Source organism: Talaromyces marneffei, chromosome 3 (genome assembly GCF_009556855.1).
Source record: "Talaromyces marneffei chromosome 3, complete sequence".
NCBI lineage: Eukaryota > Fungi > Ascomycota > Eurotiomycetes > Eurotiales > Trichocomaceae > Talaromyces > Talaromyces marneffei.
The window spans coordinates 389,810-407,336 of NC_072350.1; the positions used below are offsets into that span (position 1 = coordinate 389,810).

At 47.3% G+C, this 17,527-nt stretch overlaps 6 protein-coding genes across 6 annotated transcripts; 5 read left to right on the forward strand and 1 right to left on the reverse strand.

Annotated features, from left to right (window-relative positions):
• Positions 1 to 287: 287 nt before the first annotated feature.
• EYB26_003893 (uncharacterized protein) lies at positions 288 to 2,230 on the reverse strand (the record flags this gene model as incomplete). The annotated part of the gene is made up of 3 exons (XM_054263187.1): positions 288 to 865; positions 915 to 1,014; positions 1,064 to 2,230. 3 exons carry the CDS (start codon positions 2,228 to 2,230, stop codon positions 288 to 290), a joined length of 1,845 nt encoding a protein of 614 aa, XP_054119162.1.
• An 874-nt stretch (positions 2,231 to 3,104) lies between these two features.
• Positions 3,105 to 3,901, forward strand: EYB26_003894 (uncharacterized protein; the record flags this gene model as incomplete). Its single annotated transcript, XM_054263188.1, has 4 exons — positions 3,105 to 3,422; positions 3,477 to 3,528; positions 3,584 to 3,629; positions 3,691 to 3,901. The coding sequence occupies 4 exons, from the start codon at positions 3,105 to 3,107 to the stop codon at positions 3,899 to 3,901; spliced, it is 627 nt and encodes a 208-aa protein (XP_054119163.1).
• Positions 3,902 to 4,970: 1,069 nt separating this feature from the next.
• Positions 4,971 to 6,929, forward strand: EYB26_003895 (uncharacterized protein; the record flags this gene model as incomplete). The annotated part of the gene is made up of 5 exons (XM_054263189.1): positions 4,971 to 5,043; positions 5,094 to 5,333; positions 5,383 to 6,059; positions 6,109 to 6,531; positions 6,597 to 6,929. The coding sequence occupies 5 exons, from the start codon at positions 4,971 to 4,973 to the stop codon at positions 6,927 to 6,929; spliced, it is 1,746 nt and encodes a 581-aa protein (XP_054119164.1).
• A 4,281-nt stretch (positions 6,930 to 11,210) lies between these two features.
• EYB26_003896 (uncharacterized protein) lies at positions 11,211 to 13,129 on the forward strand (the record flags this gene model as incomplete). The annotated part of the gene is made up of 5 exons (XM_054263190.1): positions 11,211 to 11,472; positions 11,522 to 12,138; positions 12,188 to 12,484; positions 12,538 to 12,897; positions 12,950 to 13,129. 5 exons carry the CDS (start codon positions 11,211 to 11,213, stop codon positions 13,127 to 13,129), a joined length of 1,716 nt encoding a protein of 571 aa, XP_054119165.1.
• A 766-nt stretch (positions 13,130 to 13,895) lies between these two features.
• On the forward strand, positions 13,896 to 14,945 carry EYB26_003897 (uncharacterized protein; the record flags this gene model as incomplete). The annotated part of the gene is made up of 5 exons (XM_054263191.1): positions 13,896 to 14,097; positions 14,161 to 14,298; positions 14,360 to 14,441; positions 14,491 to 14,678; positions 14,734 to 14,945. The coding sequence occupies 5 exons, from the start codon at positions 13,896 to 13,898 to the stop codon at positions 14,943 to 14,945; spliced, it is 822 nt and encodes a 273-aa protein (XP_054119166.1).
• Positions 14,946 to 15,378: 433 nt separating this feature from the next.
• Positions 15,379 to 17,453, forward strand: EYB26_003898 (uncharacterized protein; the record flags this gene model as incomplete). The annotated part of the gene is made up of 4 exons (XM_054263192.1): positions 15,379 to 15,391; positions 15,486 to 16,019; positions 16,074 to 16,915; positions 16,971 to 17,453. 4 exons carry the CDS (start codon positions 15,379 to 15,381, stop codon positions 17,451 to 17,453), a joined length of 1,872 nt encoding a protein of 623 aa, XP_054119167.1.
• Positions 17,454 to 17,527: the final 74 nt, after the last annotated feature.

Below are 17,527 nucleotides of genomic sequence, written 5' to 3' on the forward strand. Positions count from 1 at the left end.
TGATAAATCTGTCCTTATCTATCAGCGAACTATATGGTCTATATCTACCTAGGTAGACCTGCTGGGAAAATGATAAAATATCCAATGTTCCAAGTCAAAACAAAAATACCTATATAATTACACAAATCCTAAACATGGCGATGAGAAGATCATCTTGCGACTGCTTATATGTAGCAGCCGAACAAGAATCTGTACAGAAGCCCTTTGTAACTTAAACGTACCTATAGCAACGTAAATGTCACCTACACAATTGAATTCCAATAAAACTGAAATTAAATAGACACAATTCAATTGGCGGAAACAGAAACAGCGGCAGCAGCAGCCTCTACTCCGTTAACCTCCGAAGTGACGGCAATTTCAGCCTTCTTCTCAGTGTCGGCGGTAGTTATTATCCCAGTGGCTGCTGTATCCTTGGGGTCACGTTCAGAGTAGAATTTGACCTTCCCGCCACCTAGGATCACTCCGTTGCGGTCATATACAGAGCGAGCACGGATATATGGGTCGATATCCCAGTATCCTTTCGAGTATTCTGCAGCAAGTTCTTCTCTCTTAACTTTCCATGAATCAACGCCTGCTTCATCATTCCTGTTTGCGGCCTCGATCCAGTGCTTCGTTGCATCTTGAATTTCCATTGCAAGGGCTTTGTGCTTGGCAAGGACCTTTTCGCGTTCAGCGGTGTCTTTCATGACGTCGTTCTCGCCTGGTTGGACTTCAATAAATTCAAAAATGGCTTCGTTTTCACCACCATGCTCTTTCAAGATACGGCTGCGGTCGATAAATTGTTCTAGGTCTTCGGTGGTATTCGTGAAATGAACCTTGCCGGCGACAACAGGATCGAGCCATCCCCTAATGATCTTCCAGAACCCTAGATTGGATTAGTCGAAGCTCGATAACTGAGTAGAAAGGTTACGAACCTGAAAATATCCATGGTGCTTGGTGGATGAGCACGGCACCGAGGGACTCTGGGTAGTTGGCTTCGAAGCATTTAATGATAAATTTGACGGGAGCATAGTCCTACATGTCGTTAGCAGACCGATATTCATGCATGGTTTGTCAGACGTACCATATTAGCCAATGTGAAGCCGGTCATATCAAACAGAATCACTGCAGTTTCAATATGCCGTGGGAGCATCAATCGAGCAGTCTCGATCATGTGAACCGTATATCTTTCGATACTCTTCTCGCAGTGGACACCAATCTTATGCATCTTGACACGAATCAGGCAAATTGGTCGTCCTTGCTTGTCTATTCCAGTAATATAACTCTTGCCCATGCGTGCCTGTTCTATAAAGTCGGCGCCCAATCTCTTGGTGTCATGATCGGGGCTTTCCGACTGTTCTATTGCTTTTGCTTCGCCTCCCTCCATGATATCATCATCAACGTGCATTTCTACAAGACGCCAGTGCAGGGTGGATACAAGCATGACGACCGCTTTATGGACATCCCATTTCCGGGCACGTAGAAATCTTAAAAGAAAAGCATCTGGGTGGTCGGCCTTGAGCATAGTCCACATACCATCACGCAATTGCTCAGGTGTGATATTGACCAAGGCCTGTTTAAAATCTTTGTTCTGTCCATACTTGTCGTCATGGTCTGATAAAGTTAAACCCCCGACATCTGGTGTAGCTGGTTCCTCCTTCTTAGCGCCCCCAAAGCCGAAGAAGCCACGCCTCGATTTCTTCTTTGAGTCGGAGCTCTCTGTTTGGTTGGTGGGTGCCTTTTCTAGTTGACTACCTTCAAATTTGAGGCCGAACAAATTCAACAAAATTGTCCACATTTCTCGGAGCTTAGCCTCTTGCTCCTTTGTGAGGTTACCAAGATGGCCATCTGGGATCTCGTGTGAATTCATTTTGAGTGTGTCAATGATTCCAGTAAAATCGTCGTGATACTCCTGGTGTCGTTGCTCCTGGTTGAAACTATCCAGGGGAGAAGTCTCCTTTTCAGATGTGGTGGAAAATAGTAACTGGTATGCTGCAGCGCCGCCAATCACACACGTGAGGCCAACTATTCCCCAACCAAACGATGCGTGCCTTGGCTGTTTGAAGTGAACCGTGGAGCCAGGTCTACTGTGATTGTGGTGGAATAGTCTGTGATAGGGCCAGGGCGCTGGGCTAATTTGCGGCAAAGCAAGCGACGCTGATCGTTTCAAGCCTTGCGACAAGGGCGACGGGACAAAAAGACGAGGTTGACTGCCAAAGAAAGCCGGGTGGCAGCGCTGAAATGCACGCATGTGCTTGCGACTGCAACTTTGAATTAAGGCTCTGGGAGACGTGTGGGGGAGGATTGATTGGAACGATGCGCGCTTGTTTGTTAAGTAGTAGCGCCTGTACAGACTGCGCCAACCCACCAAACTCTTTTTCCCCTCTTTGGTTTCCGGAAACCCGCGGATGTCTTGACGAGAAATACAATCGTGATGATACGAAAGAATCCTGTAGTATGCTCAATTAAAAATGGAGATATTGAGAAGCGGATAACAATATGTTCGCCCCAAAGTCAGCCAGAGGTAAATACTATGTCATAATAGACGAAGAAAAAGAAACTTTTGGAGTCGGGGAGATCTGTGGCTGCGGCAAAAGTTGGATGGGAAAGCGTAAAAGAGGCAGGTGCCACTAGTGCACTGTTCGCCCGCCAGGCGGAGGAATGCGTCACTGTACCGATCAATACTCTGCGTCCGAGGGGCCGCCAGTGCTGATTGGTGAGAGCTTGTATTTTCATTACCCCACTCGTATTATGCCGTATCCAAACGTACCACGAACTGCCATAATAAGCGTCCCTCGCGTTCATCCTCAAACCGACCAAAACAAACGGAACTACGTACTACTAAAGGTCCAACGGAGCCCAGGCTGACGCAAAAGCAATTTAATTTGCATCGTTTGCATCATATCTCCCCGGCCCACACGCTCGTGATTTGTCCAATCTCCAATTTCAGCTACCGTTTCTTGTGTATATCGGACCCCTCTCCACCATACCAACACTGGCTCGTCAACTTAATATCGCATCTGTGATAAAGATCCATCTCGCTTCGCCCCCCTGCTCCTCGTGGCTGCTGTGGACCATTGCCCCTTTTTGGCAATCCGTTCCCTCACACCACAACTCACGACATCATGGACGCCGCCGCCCCCAGGTCCTCATCCCGTCCTCGACCGACTTCCAGACCGACGACGCCGCTCCGTCCTAGTTCCAGGTCGTCGATACGCAATTCACATGGATACAGCGGCAGTCTCAGTGGAGCTGGGTATGAAGAGCCTGCAATCAACTCGCTGGAACCGCAGTTTGCAGAGTTGGCGGACTCAATGGCTGACCTGGAGGCCAACTTTATGCACCTCCAATTGATGCACGAGAGCTTGTCAAGGTTTAGCGAGAGTTTTGCCAGTTTTCTCTATGGATTGAACATGAATGCGTTTTGCGTTGATTTTCCAGAGGTAGTCACACCACACTGCCTAGAGATACAATGTATGTCGCTAACCGTCTGCTAGGCTCCTATTCCTGAATCATTCAAGAGGGCGCAGGAAGCAAAGGCGCAGCAAGGTAATAAAAATTTCGCCTGATATTATTGTCACCGACGGATGTTAATATTGTCTAGAATCGTTATCGCACAAGACAGGACAGGATATAGATGCAACGTTTCTGTAAGAGACACCACTCGACCAATTGCATTAAAACAGAAGGCTAATTGATTTTTATCTGCAGAACAACGGATACGACTTTCGTTGACAACCCCCCGGCCACGGTTTCGTCTAAAGCTACACCGAAGAAGGGAACCGTTTCATCTCGAGGGCGCGGTAGTACCAGAGGTACTGCCAGCAGTCGATATGCTACGAGAGGATCTGGAACAGCCAGGAGTCGTCCTAGTGGTCTACCACGTGGAAGCGGGCTGCCGCGCGGTAGGGGGAATCGTTGAGCCATATGTATTGAATTGGGAGGTTCTTGCATACCGCCGCTATGGTCTCGGCGGGAATAGACGGCGTCCCGGCTATCTGCCGTGCATAGACAGTCCATCACCAGATGGATTGACACCAAACAGTGGCATGTCCAGCTTTCTGAAACAGACGGCTAAATTAAAGAGTCGTTGACCACGAAGACAGGTTCAAACCCTTTATCTAGACGGGATAGGTCCACCGACGAAGATATGATAGCATGCCTTAAATTAGCGCGCGCACACACACACACACACACACACACACACACACACACACACATAGCTACAGAATCTATAAATTAGATGTGCTACAATCAATTCAAATGCGAAACAGAGACCTAGAAGACTAGATAGAAGACTAGAAATAGTCATTTGCCGCGCTGCGGGTCTTGCCGCGGTCTATTCCTAATGGGTAAATGGCTCCGTTTTGCCGCCAGGAGCAACACCTTTAATTTCATGGTTCTCCATCAAATTCTCCTCCTTCACCGTCCGGGCCGGGGGACACCATACATTTATTTATCGACTGATTCATATCGCCGATATTTCAATCGTACTGTGTATTTTCTGTTTGATTAATGAGCGAGCGAGCGACTGCACAACTTTTATAGGGGCGAAAGCGGTGCCGGTAGCTGTTGCATCTTTCTTGGCGTTGGTTTGGTGGAGACGGGTTGAAACGACAACGTCGATTGATACTTGAACAGCGTCAACGTCTAATCTAGGCTTGCTGTGTTGAAACTTGAGCTGCTATCTAGAGCTGCTTATTCGCGTACCCGCCGAATTTTGATCCTATGAATTTGGGGTATTTGGCTTGCTGTGATCCTGAATCGGAGATCAAGCCGGAGGCTGTCGTTGACGACTCGATTGTCATACTTTCTCACCATTGACACCGAGCTTGAGTGTTTTAGAGGCAACACGCTTGGTTCGGCTGTCATAAAGTCGATACCGTACATTCAATTTTGGTCTTTGTCCTCACCGGGCAACAGTCAGCTGTCTGACATTCGGTAATTCCGAATTCCTTCTATTTTACTTGGACATTCGGGACGTCACCAACATGGCCACTTCAATCACCAGTCTGGCTACTATGGTGCAGGTTAACAACCTCACAGAAGCTGAATACGGCTGTGGTATGTGACGATCCTTCTGGCATGGGCTTATTGTAGACTAACAAGCAAAGAACATCTCTCTGTCGTATTAAAAGATGACGGTCGTGGCTCAAAATTTATCGTTTCCTACATGAAACAAGCTGCAATAAGAATGAGCCGAAACAATCGCAAACATGATGGTACAAATGGTATTAAATCATCACTCTCGCAGCGCGTGTCCTTGAAGCCAATGTACATTTGTGTCGATTGCTCTGAAAAGCACAGCAATGGTGATCGACAAGTGCACAGCGAAAAGACTGACCATCAATTTTGTAAGACAAGTCATTTAACCGTTTTGACCCAGAACCTGACATGATATAGATATCGACTCTCGCACTGGTGCCCTTTTCTGTCAATCTTGTCGTGATTTTGTGTACGATCATGAACTGGAGAAAATTCGTACTCGGGCAGCTGGTCTGTGGTCAAAAGACCTGCTTGACCATAACCAGGATGGCTCAAGGGTTACCAGCTCGATAGAGTCCGCAGTGCAGGATGCCTATTCACGAGCCAAAAAGGCTAATAGTATCGCTCTATCGCAAGATAATCCCTTGTCAAAACCTAGCAGGTACATTCTCGACGTACTCAGTCAATTGAGCAATAAAACGAGAAAACGAAAGGCGAGCAACATACCAATAGACGAAAGCAACGGAAACGTGGAGCACATCTTCACGAATGGCGTGACTACCACGGAAGTGCCCGAAGCCGATGAGACATATATCAAAACCAACGCTACCAAACGAACATGCCAAAGTGAGGGGGTTAGAGGTCTTTTCAACCTAGGACAAACCTGCTACATGAATGTGGTCCTGCAGACGCTGTTACACGACCCGTTCATGAATGCTTATTTCTTGGGGAATGGCCACAAATACTACGACTGTCAAGTTGATGGTTGTGTATTGTGTGCGATGAGCAGGGCCTTTGCTGAGTTTAACGGATGTGATAAGAAAGATGGCTTTACAGCGGAGACATTGTTATACTCGACGTGGAAGAACCATCCTGTAAGCTTCTATCATCCTTGTACTACTAGTGTGATACTAAATGATGCAGCCTCTCGCGGGAAATCACCAACAAGACGCGCATGAGTTTTATCAATTCCTCGCCGGCGGCTTACACGCAGCCTCATCCGACGAAAACGATCAGTTGAAATGCAACTGCTTCTTCTGCAAGGCGCTGTTTGGCAAATTCCAAAGCACGTTAACTTGTCCAATCTGCCGGCATACAAGTCCGACTGAGCAGCCATTATTAGAACTCAGTCTGGACGTGCAATTGCACTCCAAGAAACGACAGATGAATGGCAAACTGCACGGGTCGGTGACCCCAACCCTGGCGGGCTGTCTTCAGTCGTGGGTGACGCCTGAAGAATTGATCATGGAGGGATATCAATGCCAAGGCTGTCACAGTTACCCAGACAAGCTCACCAAACAATTGAGAATCAAACAATTACCAGCCATGCTATGCATGCAGATGAAGGTATCCCCCTAAACCCGTCCTTGCTCAAAGACTCGTATACAATTTGAACGAACTAACTCAAGCAGCGCTTCGAACAAACCGACTCCGAAACGCGCAAAATGCAAGGCAAAATCGACTTTCCCCTCGAAATCAACATGCAACCCTACACCGTAGCTTCGGGTTCAAAAAAGGCTCCAGCAACAAAGCGCAACGATATGTTCATGTACGACCTCGCGTCAGCCATTGTGCATGATGGCGCTGGCCTGAATGAAGGGCATTACATTGCATATATACAGCAGGGGGATCGGTGGTGTTTGTTTAATGATGACAAGGTCACGTTAGTTTCGGAGGGGGATGTGTTGAACGCGGATGCGTACTTGTTGTTTTATACGTTGAGGTCGTTGAGTTTTGGGAAGTGATAGATTGATTGGTGTATATAGAGTTGGTTGTTTAGATATGTTGCAATTGGAGATTGTATGATTATGCATGATTGGCTATTGATATATGAAGTGAGGAAAGTAAGCGCTCAGAACTCCAGTTTCGTTTCAACCTTGAAATAAAAGTTAGCTCGCCATTTTCGCCCACCCATCTGGACGTCTGAACATTGAAAGATTTTTTTGGCCCTCATTCTTGGCAACAATCCAAGACCTTTCTACCTTGGGGTTGTTCTCTGAGATTTACAAGTTGGGCTATTGGACTATGAGGCTTTAGGATAGATATGTACGTGACAGTCAACGGCGAAGGCAGCCTACCCATGCACCCCACAATGCCACGCTGGGAGAGATAGACTACACCTTCCAATCAGAGTTCCTGTCATTCTATTGCAAGTACTTTCTGCCTGCAAGCGAAGAGACTTGCTCCGACGCCATCGTGGGATTCCCTTTCAACGGTCATGGCGGTATCCGCTGGTACCGCGACACAAGCATCACCTAGGTAAGCACACCCCCGCAGGTTACCGGTATGCTCCTGCAGGACTTTACCGGGTTATACGGTATTAGCTGGAATTTGCTATCAGTCGTGAACGAGAGTCCCGAGCCTGCGGTTCATAGTGGGCACGGTCAAGTGTCAATACGGGGAGGAAGAGTGCCTACTAGATAGTCACTGGCTGTGTTAGTAACCAGTGTATCATACGATGGTGTTTTGATAACTACGTACTACGTACACAGCACAGAGTTGGCGACTTACGACGCATCTGATTGGCTACTGATATATAAACTCCGAGTTGTCTGACACCACCATCAAAAAAAAAATCGACCCAATAGAACACGGTGTGGTCGTCATGCTTTGACCATATGATATACTTAACTAGAAGGTAAGAGAAAGCATAAATCCGCCGTTATCTGCCTGAGCGTCAAAACATCAAAAAGCACATGCCCTCACCCATTGGCATCTAATAAATCCGTACATCCGCCTACAACCCCATTCCCGAGACGCGAATCAAAGCACTCGGGATCTAGATTCTAGAGCTAGCTCACCCAGTGGAACATTTGAAGAATGTACTACATAGTAAGCATTTTACGTGATGACCTAATAAAAGTGTATTAGTTAAGTTAACTAACTAAGCTATGTAATTATTCCCGTCATCCTCAAACACCGGGCCCAATCCATCCACTCCATCGCAAAGGAATTACCAAGACAGGAAGTTTACTCCGTCTGACTATCGACGGAGTAGAGTCTAGAGACTCTAGACGAAAGGAAGAAAAAAATTTTCTTTTTTTTTTTTTCTGTGACCCCGTCGCGTTGGATACCGCGGGACTGGGTGGGGAGAGCTTGATTTCTGTACACCATCATGGTAGTAGTACTACTATATGGATCTGGAAACGAAACATTTGGCTGAGGCTGAAACGAAGATAGATATCTTTCTTATCGATTCCAGAATATGAACGACGCAATCAATCAATTGGTCGTGCTGCGAAGATAGAAGAGCTGAATGTAGAGTCAAATCACAAAGAGGGCAGACAGCTCTCATCATGGTCTGGTCCAAAGCAGTAATAATGAAGCTGAATAATTAAAAATCGAAGTGGGCTGGGCCATGTCAAGGGCCGTTTGCACATGACTCGACATGACTCCCATACGTTGTTTACATTACGAGAGAACGTACACACGGCGTGGAAATAATAATCCCGCGCTAAGAAAGTGATGGAACAATGAATCGCGCAGCAGTTAGCTAAACTCCGCCCGGTGTCCGAATTATTAATTATTAATCTAGTCATCGCTGGCTGAATAGTGGCATGTCTTGTCTGTCCAGTGTCCACTGCTTGCATGGTGCTTGGAGCACTGCTGGGTGGTGAGTGGTGAGCGGTGTGGATGGCACAGACAGGATTGGTTAGATATGCAACTAACCCCCCCAGTCAACATGCAGAGAAGATCAAATCAGCATTTCAGCACGTACATGCACATACTACTATTTATCTAGTATTTACAGCGTAGTCAATAGTCAGTGCTATGCAGACACGAGATGACATGATTCACTGGCGTGGCATATTCCGAGGTGATTATTGGCAGTGCACATATCCTCGAACAAGTCACGGGTCGAGAGAATTAAGGTATTTAAAGTATTCTTTATGATGTCACCTGCATCTAGACTTCATGCTATGTACGTAGTAGTTACAGCGTAGGACGTTGGCCAACTCCAAGTCTCGAATTGATTAATAATGCTCATACTGACTCATCGGCCAGAGCAGAAGAGCCGTTCGCATTTCCAGACCTTCGTATGTTTATTTCTTGTCACTTCCTGAGTGAAGGATCTGGCGACGGTATGCAGTGTCCTCAGGTCCTGCTAAGGTAAACTATTTGGCGAGGATGACATGACGATATGCCCGTTTCTGTACGGAGCGGCTTGGTCCTGCTGTCGAAGGATCTGTATGCCTGCTCTGCAGGTGCTCTCTGAATAGTGTGAATAATAATGGAGAGTCGGATACAACGGATACGGCACCCGCGCTAATCGATTAGCCTGCTGGGGCACGAACTGCCCGAGGTGCCGATTTACTTTGCTACAGCCAGCATTACCCGTACTATTAAATTAACTACACTAATGGACACGGCGCATTCTTTTGTCTGTTCACCTGTTGTCGCTTTAAGCTTCAGCCCTGGAGCTGTCAATCAATGACCTCATCGACAGATAACACATGTAACCGCATTTGGTAAGAAGTCGAAGAGCGTATTCTACAAAGGTAGAATATTTCATTGTCTTATTATTTTGTTTATTTTCCAGGTTTAGTAATGAAGTAGAGAACGCACGTCTACATACGAAGCTAAGGCAATCGCCAACCTTGCCAGTCACAAAATTTGTCAAATCATAAGTTAGTTAAATGTCGATGAATTATTAAACATCATCGGTGATCTTTGGCTCGGCCCAGCCAGGAATATATTTCATTGGTCGGCGGACTGTCTTGGCAAACGGATTTAAGTGCCGACGTGACCGAAGGTTCCGGCCCAGTATTTCCACGCATTCAATACCCAAGGACGAGTCCATCAATACAATAATCATAATAAACTAATACTGCGTCGAATGGATAGACAATGGCTTTATGCGTAGGATAGGTCGGATTCTCAAATGCGCTCCGTACTTTTTCTCAGCATTCAAAGTACGGACTACTACTTCGTACTGCCCGGACGAAATGGTGGGGTCAAGGACTTCACACGATCGACGCTGCACTACTAACACCTAACAGAGTAATAAGTCTTAGCGCACAATCTGCCAGTGCAGCGGCTGACTAGCTCGACTAGTAGGCTGGCTGGCTGGACTAATGTGCCTACGGAAACGGATTGTTGATAGAACCGAGCCGGTACGGATACTACGAGTAGTCCATAGTAACCTGTAAGGTAAGTTCATACCTAGTAACTTAACGAGGCATAAGAGCAAGGGTAAGAACGGATCAGTCGGCCCCCAAAAGCCCGTGACTGATCCATGTCCTGCAGAATCTGGAGCCCTCGAACGGGATGCAAGCCTGAAAGGTTGTCCAGTGTCACCATTATGCATGGATGGACATGGATGTCATGAGACTTTCTTCAAGCAGATTGCTGCTATGCGACGACTTGTCATACAACCTTGTTAGAAATGAACAGACATCAACTAATGAGATCGGGCCCGAGTAGGAGCTACGAACCTGTACAGAGTCGGTTCAAGGATCCATTGGGCTGTCCCAGCACAAGCTTGTATGTACGTACATACGTACTTGGTGTACCTAAGGCACTGGGTAGAAACGGACCCTCACGATACACGTAATAATAATACGTCGTCCGTCACCTGGCACACAGGTGCCTCCATAATTTCCACGCACTGATCAACCTTAACGCCGGAGCTACGATCGATCAGGCAGGAAGGAGCTTCTTACTATTCCTGGCCTCTCTCTCTCTCTCTTTTTTTTTTTGTTGGCTGATTAGAAGAGTATTAATAATGTGGTTTTGTCCCAATCATTCGAACCCATACTTTTTATTCCTTTCCTGTTCCCTATTTCTGTCGCCTCTCTGACATCATACTGAGATAGCTGGATAGCTGGATAGCTCTGATAGCTTGTCTGATCAGCTAGCTGCTCTTTCCAAGGATTGGATCAACTTAACTGATTAAAACTGCACATTGCTTCTGGAACCTCGCACTCCAGTCCAGCTTACCAGGTACAGAAAAAGTCAAAAGAAACGACACAAAGTATACGGACAAGCATATAAAAGCGTGTACATAACATATACAGTATAATAAAATGGGACAGTCAACTTCACTGCGGCTTCTAGCTGCTGCAGTTTTTCTGCTCATCGCAGTCGCAACCGCTCGTCCGGACGGTTCTCACAGCCATGAAGGGATGGGAGGCGAGGATATGGGTATGGACATGAGCCAGAAGGATTCCATGTCGAAACCAGTGGAGGATTGGGAGCTCAGCTACTGGGCTTATGGTGAATACAGCGCGTCGATAACGGCTCACATTGTTCTCGAGGTGCTTGCTTGGTGTTTTGTCTTGCCTGTTGGTGAGTGCGCATCAATTCACGTTCTATGAGCTCCGCTAACTGACTATAGCCGTGATGCTGAGTGTCGCGCATTCGCGATTCACCATCCCAGCTCAATTCGTCTTTTTGATTGTGAATGGCGTCGCCTTGTTCTTCGGTCTGGTCTACAACGCATCTACACCCGATCTGTATCTGAACAACGCGCATCACAAAATCGGCTGGATTGCAAGCTCCGTGGTAGTTGCGCAATTCGTTATTGGCATCATCTACGCTTACTCGGGTCGGCGCACCAAGAACGTGACCTCGCAGTATCAGCGCGCAACATTTTTCCCGGTTTCAACTGAGAATATGATGGAGCACCAGCAATTGTACACTCCTGTGGCTGAGTATCGCTGGTCTGGCGATAGCGGCCAGGGGACTAGCTGTCCAACATCCCCAGATGAAGAACACCACCACAACTTGACCAAGCCTGAAGAGGAAGACGACGTCGAGGTGCCTACTCCGCTTTCTCGTGGTTGGTTGCGCAGTGCGTTCTTGGACGGCTTTTTCGCAAGTCGCGTGCCTGGTTTGGTCTCGAACAAGGTTTTGCGCGGATTGCGCCTGGTCTACAACATCATAGATCGCATAATTCTGCCTTTTGGATTCATTGCCTTGACTTCCGGTGCCGTCACTTACGGCGGTATTTTCGTATGTGCCCTCTGATTCCCAACGCCAGCCAGTTACTAACTTTTCACAGAAAGCGCACAGTATTTTCAGCGGTCTTGCTCACTTCATCAAGGGCGGTATTTTCTTTTGGTACGGACTGGTCGTTCTAGGACGATACATGGGCTGCTGGGCCAACTGGGGTTGGTCGTGGAACTTGAAGCCGGCCAACTCACGTGCTCCTACTGGAGAATTTGTTGAATCAGCCCTGATTTTCACCTATGGTTCTACCAATGTCTTTTTGGAGCATCTCGGTAGCTGGGGTCAGGCATGGAGTCCCCAGGATCTTGAGCACGTTTCCATCTCGGTGATGTTCTTTGGTGCTGGATTGGTAGGCCATTTCCTCGATTTCTCAATTTTCAGAAGACACAACTAATTCCGTAGTGTGGTATGCTCCTTGAATCCAAGCGAGTACGAAGCTGGTTGAAGCAAAGCATTGTCGGCGCCTCTCGCAACCAATCCAACGAAGACGAAGAGCCATCGAGCGTCTCTTTCAACCCGATGCCGGCATTGATCATCTTCTTGCTTGGTATGATGATGGGTGGACACCAACAGCAACAAATGGTCTCGACAATGGTCCACAAACAATGGGGTTCCCTTCTCTCTGGTGCTGCCATGGCGCGTGGTGCCACCTATGCCTTGACTTATGTCCGCCCACCAACTTCGTATCTTCCCGCTCGCCCACCCACTGAGTTGATTGGTGCCTTTTGCTTAATTTCCGGTGGTCTGATCTTTATGCTTAGTGTGAGTAGAACCCACAGCATTTATATGAAAAAAAGCATGCTAACTGCGGTAGGCCTCCGATATCATGGACGTGATGGTGTGGTACGATCTCGACGCCATGTTCACCTTCAACGTCGCCATCGGTCTCAGCTGCTTCATCATGGCCTGGGAAATCGTCGTCCTTGCCATCAAAGCCTGGGCCGTTAAGAAAGAAAACTCCCAATCGCACGCTCGATCGTGGTCCTCCGCTTGATTGACGAATATAAAACAATACCCTGAACGAGGTGGATAACCGAAAGGACGAGGAAGAGACGGAATAAATCTGGACTACTATTTCTTCACTTCTTTTTATATTCAGAGATGAATATGCTTGTTTGATTCGCTTCAGCCTTATACCCCTGTACAGTTTTACCCTTTTTGACATGACCAGAGATTTGTTTGGATATGGCATGGATAGATGGATTTGGGAGGAATGTATTCATGATGGTTCTCTGAACATATTATGGAAATTTGTATGGATTTATGATTAATGTCGATAATGGAATGGGAAAGGCAATGGATATACCATAACTTGTGTCATGTGCATGTGTAGAGTGTATAGTGTAGAGTCTCCTCATAGGAGGTAGTTAACTTAGTATGGACACGGACTAAGGGTTACGGAAGGCCAGTGGCCCACTCCTTCCCAACACGAAAGCTCCTTCCGATCTCCGTGCTAATCCTTTTAGAGCGGCCCCTGCTTGCTTGATCCATTCAATTTCTTATTTTTGAGTGCTTTATTTTCATCTTTTATTTTGATTTTGATCAGTCTGTGCGATAATAGACAGACTTCGGTCAGTCAATGTGTTGTCTGCCCTAGCGTCACTCCTCCAGCCTGCGACTTGTCTTGTTTTTATTGGATTCACCATAGAACGACTCCGTTCATCTTGGTTCTCGCGTGACAGCGTCTTCCTCGACATCGAAAGAATCTCGCAAACATTCCTACTCCTCCAAATAGAGACGGACGAAACGAACGAACGGCAATGTCTTCCTCATCTCAACCAAGCGCCCTCCCAGCGTTTTTCCTCAACATCACTCCCCTCCGTTCCTACCTCCTCCGCCTGCCGCTCTTCACGCGTGCCGTCCTGCTCATCATCTTCGCATTCTGGCTTCTCGAGCTACAGTCTGTATGGGACGTGGTACAATGGGGCGCTTTGATTCCGAATGAGATTAGCATTGCTACCTGTACGACCCCTTTCAAAACATTGAGGTGGGAGAGCTGGTTAGGCTAATTGGGTTTTTGGATAGTGTATCGAACGAATACGTACCCCGTTATACATAATGGGTTCTTCCATATGTTGTTGAATGTGGTGGCGCTGATGCCGTTGTTGGAGAGGTTTGAGGCTGAGCATGGGACTTTGACGGCACTTCTGTTGTTTGTTGGACGTATGTCACCGTTTCGCGGTCATCGTGGGAGATCTGGATGCTAATTAATTCATTGTTCTAGCACTTTCGACATTCCCTGCCGCGTTATATATACTCGTGGAGAAATATATTCTATCCAGCAATACGGCTGTCGTTGGCGCAAGGTTAGACCAGTCTCCCTTTTCAAAGTTGGTATGTTGCTAATTCAAACAGTGTCTGGGTCTTTTTGCTCCTCGCCTCCGAAGCAATCAAGACTTTCCGCACCAATCCTTACTTCCAGGTCGGCACTCTGAAGGTTCCCACTTGGACTACGCCGCTCTTTGTCTCTTTCGTTGTGGCTGTGCTTCTTTCGAATACGAGCTTTTTGGGACATATCTGTGGTATGATCTTTGGGTATCTACGTATGTCCTCCCTCTCACGCACCCGTTTTTATCATATCTGCTAACTGTGGAATAGTCGGACTCGGCTATCTCAAAGTCTTTGTCCCCCCGGAGAAAATCCTACGGTTCATCGAAGGAAAGCTAAACCTCCTCGGACGACTACCTCACTACGTCTCCGTCGACCAAAAAACGCACGGACGATACGGTGTCCTCCCGACGGCATCCTCTGGAGAGTCCGGCGTCTCCATGAGCAGTTATATTGGCTCTTCACAGCGATTGGGACCGTAAATATTGATCGTCATGTGGTATGACCGTATGAACAGACAGAAAAGGTGGTGGGAACATATAATATATTGTAATAAGGATCATTCTTGTATATACTCATTGCGTGTACTATTTATGATTGTCTAGATATAATGAGCAACGAGTCGATTAAAAGATTTCAATGATTATACCATGGGAGCACAATTGTTGATATCAGCAAGTCTATTTATGGGGAGTTGTCACCTCTGCCTCTTTCGAACGTAACACCTCTTTATCACTACCCTAACCCTAGACATAAATCAACCAATCACATGAAATATGTCGATAAACCGAGCTTCCTATCCGCAATCGACGCCGAATCAGCTACATACTTGTCAACATTGAACAAACACTTTCCAGCTACATTGAGCAACTTTCATGACCATTGGGGATATACAGCCCCAAGGTATACGTGCCAATGGGCTTACTATGTACGTTCTCAAACCCCGATTACCAGTCAACCCATCCAAATAAAAATGACATTTCCCCCCTACTTTGTCCACGGTGCTAACAGAAAACAAACAGCATCAGGACTCCTCCGCAAACTGCGGAATGATCCTTCCTTCCTCCTCACTCGTCTACCTCCATGGATCTCATTGCTTTGTATATTGGTCGGCGTCGCCTCGTTGCTGGTCCTACCGCTAGACGAATACTCACGCCGAACGTACGTTTCCGAAAATGCGCTGTTACCAGGCCAGGTACATACCTATTTCGCGGGATCAGAGCAGAATATTTTCAGGGGTTATAAGCGGCAACTTGAGAGCGTGATTCCTCCTGCTGTTCAAGAAGGCGAAGGCGAGAATGAAGAACAGTGGAAAGTCGTTTCCGACACAGTTCAGGGGATCTTCCGTGCCGCAGGGCTCAAAGTCGCGACGCAGAATTATGAGTATCACTCCGCGGGCAATGTGCATAAAGGACAGAATGTGTATTCGATTATTCATGCGCCGAGGGGCGATGCGACGGAGGCGATTGTGTTGGTTGCTGCGTGGAGGACAATTGATGGGGAGTTGAATTTGAATGGGGTTGCGCTGGCGTTGACGTTGGCTAGATACTTTAAAAGTATGCTTGCCTGCTTCCCTCAATATACAGGTATATAGATACTGACGTGAATAGGATGGTCCCTCTGGTCAAAAGACATCATATTCCTCATTACACCCGACAGCAAAGCCGGCTCCCAAGCCTGGGTTGACGCCTATCACGACATGCACTCTGCATCCGCACAACCTCTACCCCTAAAAAGCGGCGCTTTGCAAGGTGCCCTAGTAATCGAATACCCATTCGACCACCGCTTTGAGTCTTTGCATATCGTCTACGACGGCGTGAATGGCCAATTACCAAACCTCGACCTCTTCAATACTGCCGTCTCCATTGCGGGCGGACAAATGGGGATAGGCACGAGTTTGCAGGAGATGTGGGAACACAATAATAGTTACGAAAAGAGGCTGGAGACTATGCTCCGCGGTATGGCGAAGCAGGGTCTTGGTCTTGCTGCGGGGGCTCATAGCAGTTTCATACCCTATCACATCGACGCCATCACCCTGCAGACGAAGGGGAATGGATGGCAAGACGAGATGGCTCTCGGTCGAACAGTCGAAGGACTATTTCGGAGTTTGAATAATTTGCTCGAGCATTTGCATCAGAGTTTTTTCTTTTATTTGCTTATGCATACGAATCGGTTTGTCAGTATTGGCACGTATTTGCCAAGTGCGATGTTGGTGGCAGCGAGCTTTACGATCATGGCGGTTGCGTTGTGGTTGAGGACGGGGTATGAGGATAAACTGTCTGCTGCAACGAAGCAGCCATCAAAGGATTCGAAGGGAGAAGCAACGAAAGGAGCTGACACGGGACTGAATGGTGTCTCTGAGCGGAAGTTGACGGTCCCGCTGACGGTGGTGACTGTTCTGCACTTCCTAGGCATTGTACCTTTATACATTTTGACCAATATATCTTCTCAGGTGAGTCCTTCGCCCCTCTATTGATCTATCCGCGAATGGCTACTAATGATGATAGTTCTTCCTCCCCGTCACCTACGCCATCCTCCTCCTAACAATCACTCTCCCATTCCTAATCAGCCTCGCGCTCAACAAACTATTCACTCCCCAACCGCAGACTTTTTATCTACTAAAGTCCTTCTCGTTGCTCCTTCTCGGCTTGTTCTTGAGTGCCCTGGCAACACTCAATTTCTCCCTTTCGTTCATTATTGGCCTACTATGCGCGCCATTGAGTTTTGTGCCGACACCTACAACGACGACGAAGTCAGCACAAAGACTCGTGTTCTCGTCGTTATTGCTTATTCTGCTCAACGTCTTGTCTCCGCCTGCAGTACTCCTGGCAGCTTGCGCGTATACGGGTATACCGGTGCGGGAGGTTCTTTCGCAGGCTGCGTTTGGATGGGATGTATGGGGTGTCTGGACGCCGGTTGTGGTGTGGTGTGTGTGGTGGCCGGCTTGGATGATGGGCGCTGTGTCAATTGGGAGTTCATTTTTTGTTTGATCCCCTCCCTACTTCAGAGGGACTGTATAGTAAATTCTATAGTTTAGCTATGGAGAAGTACCAACATATCAATG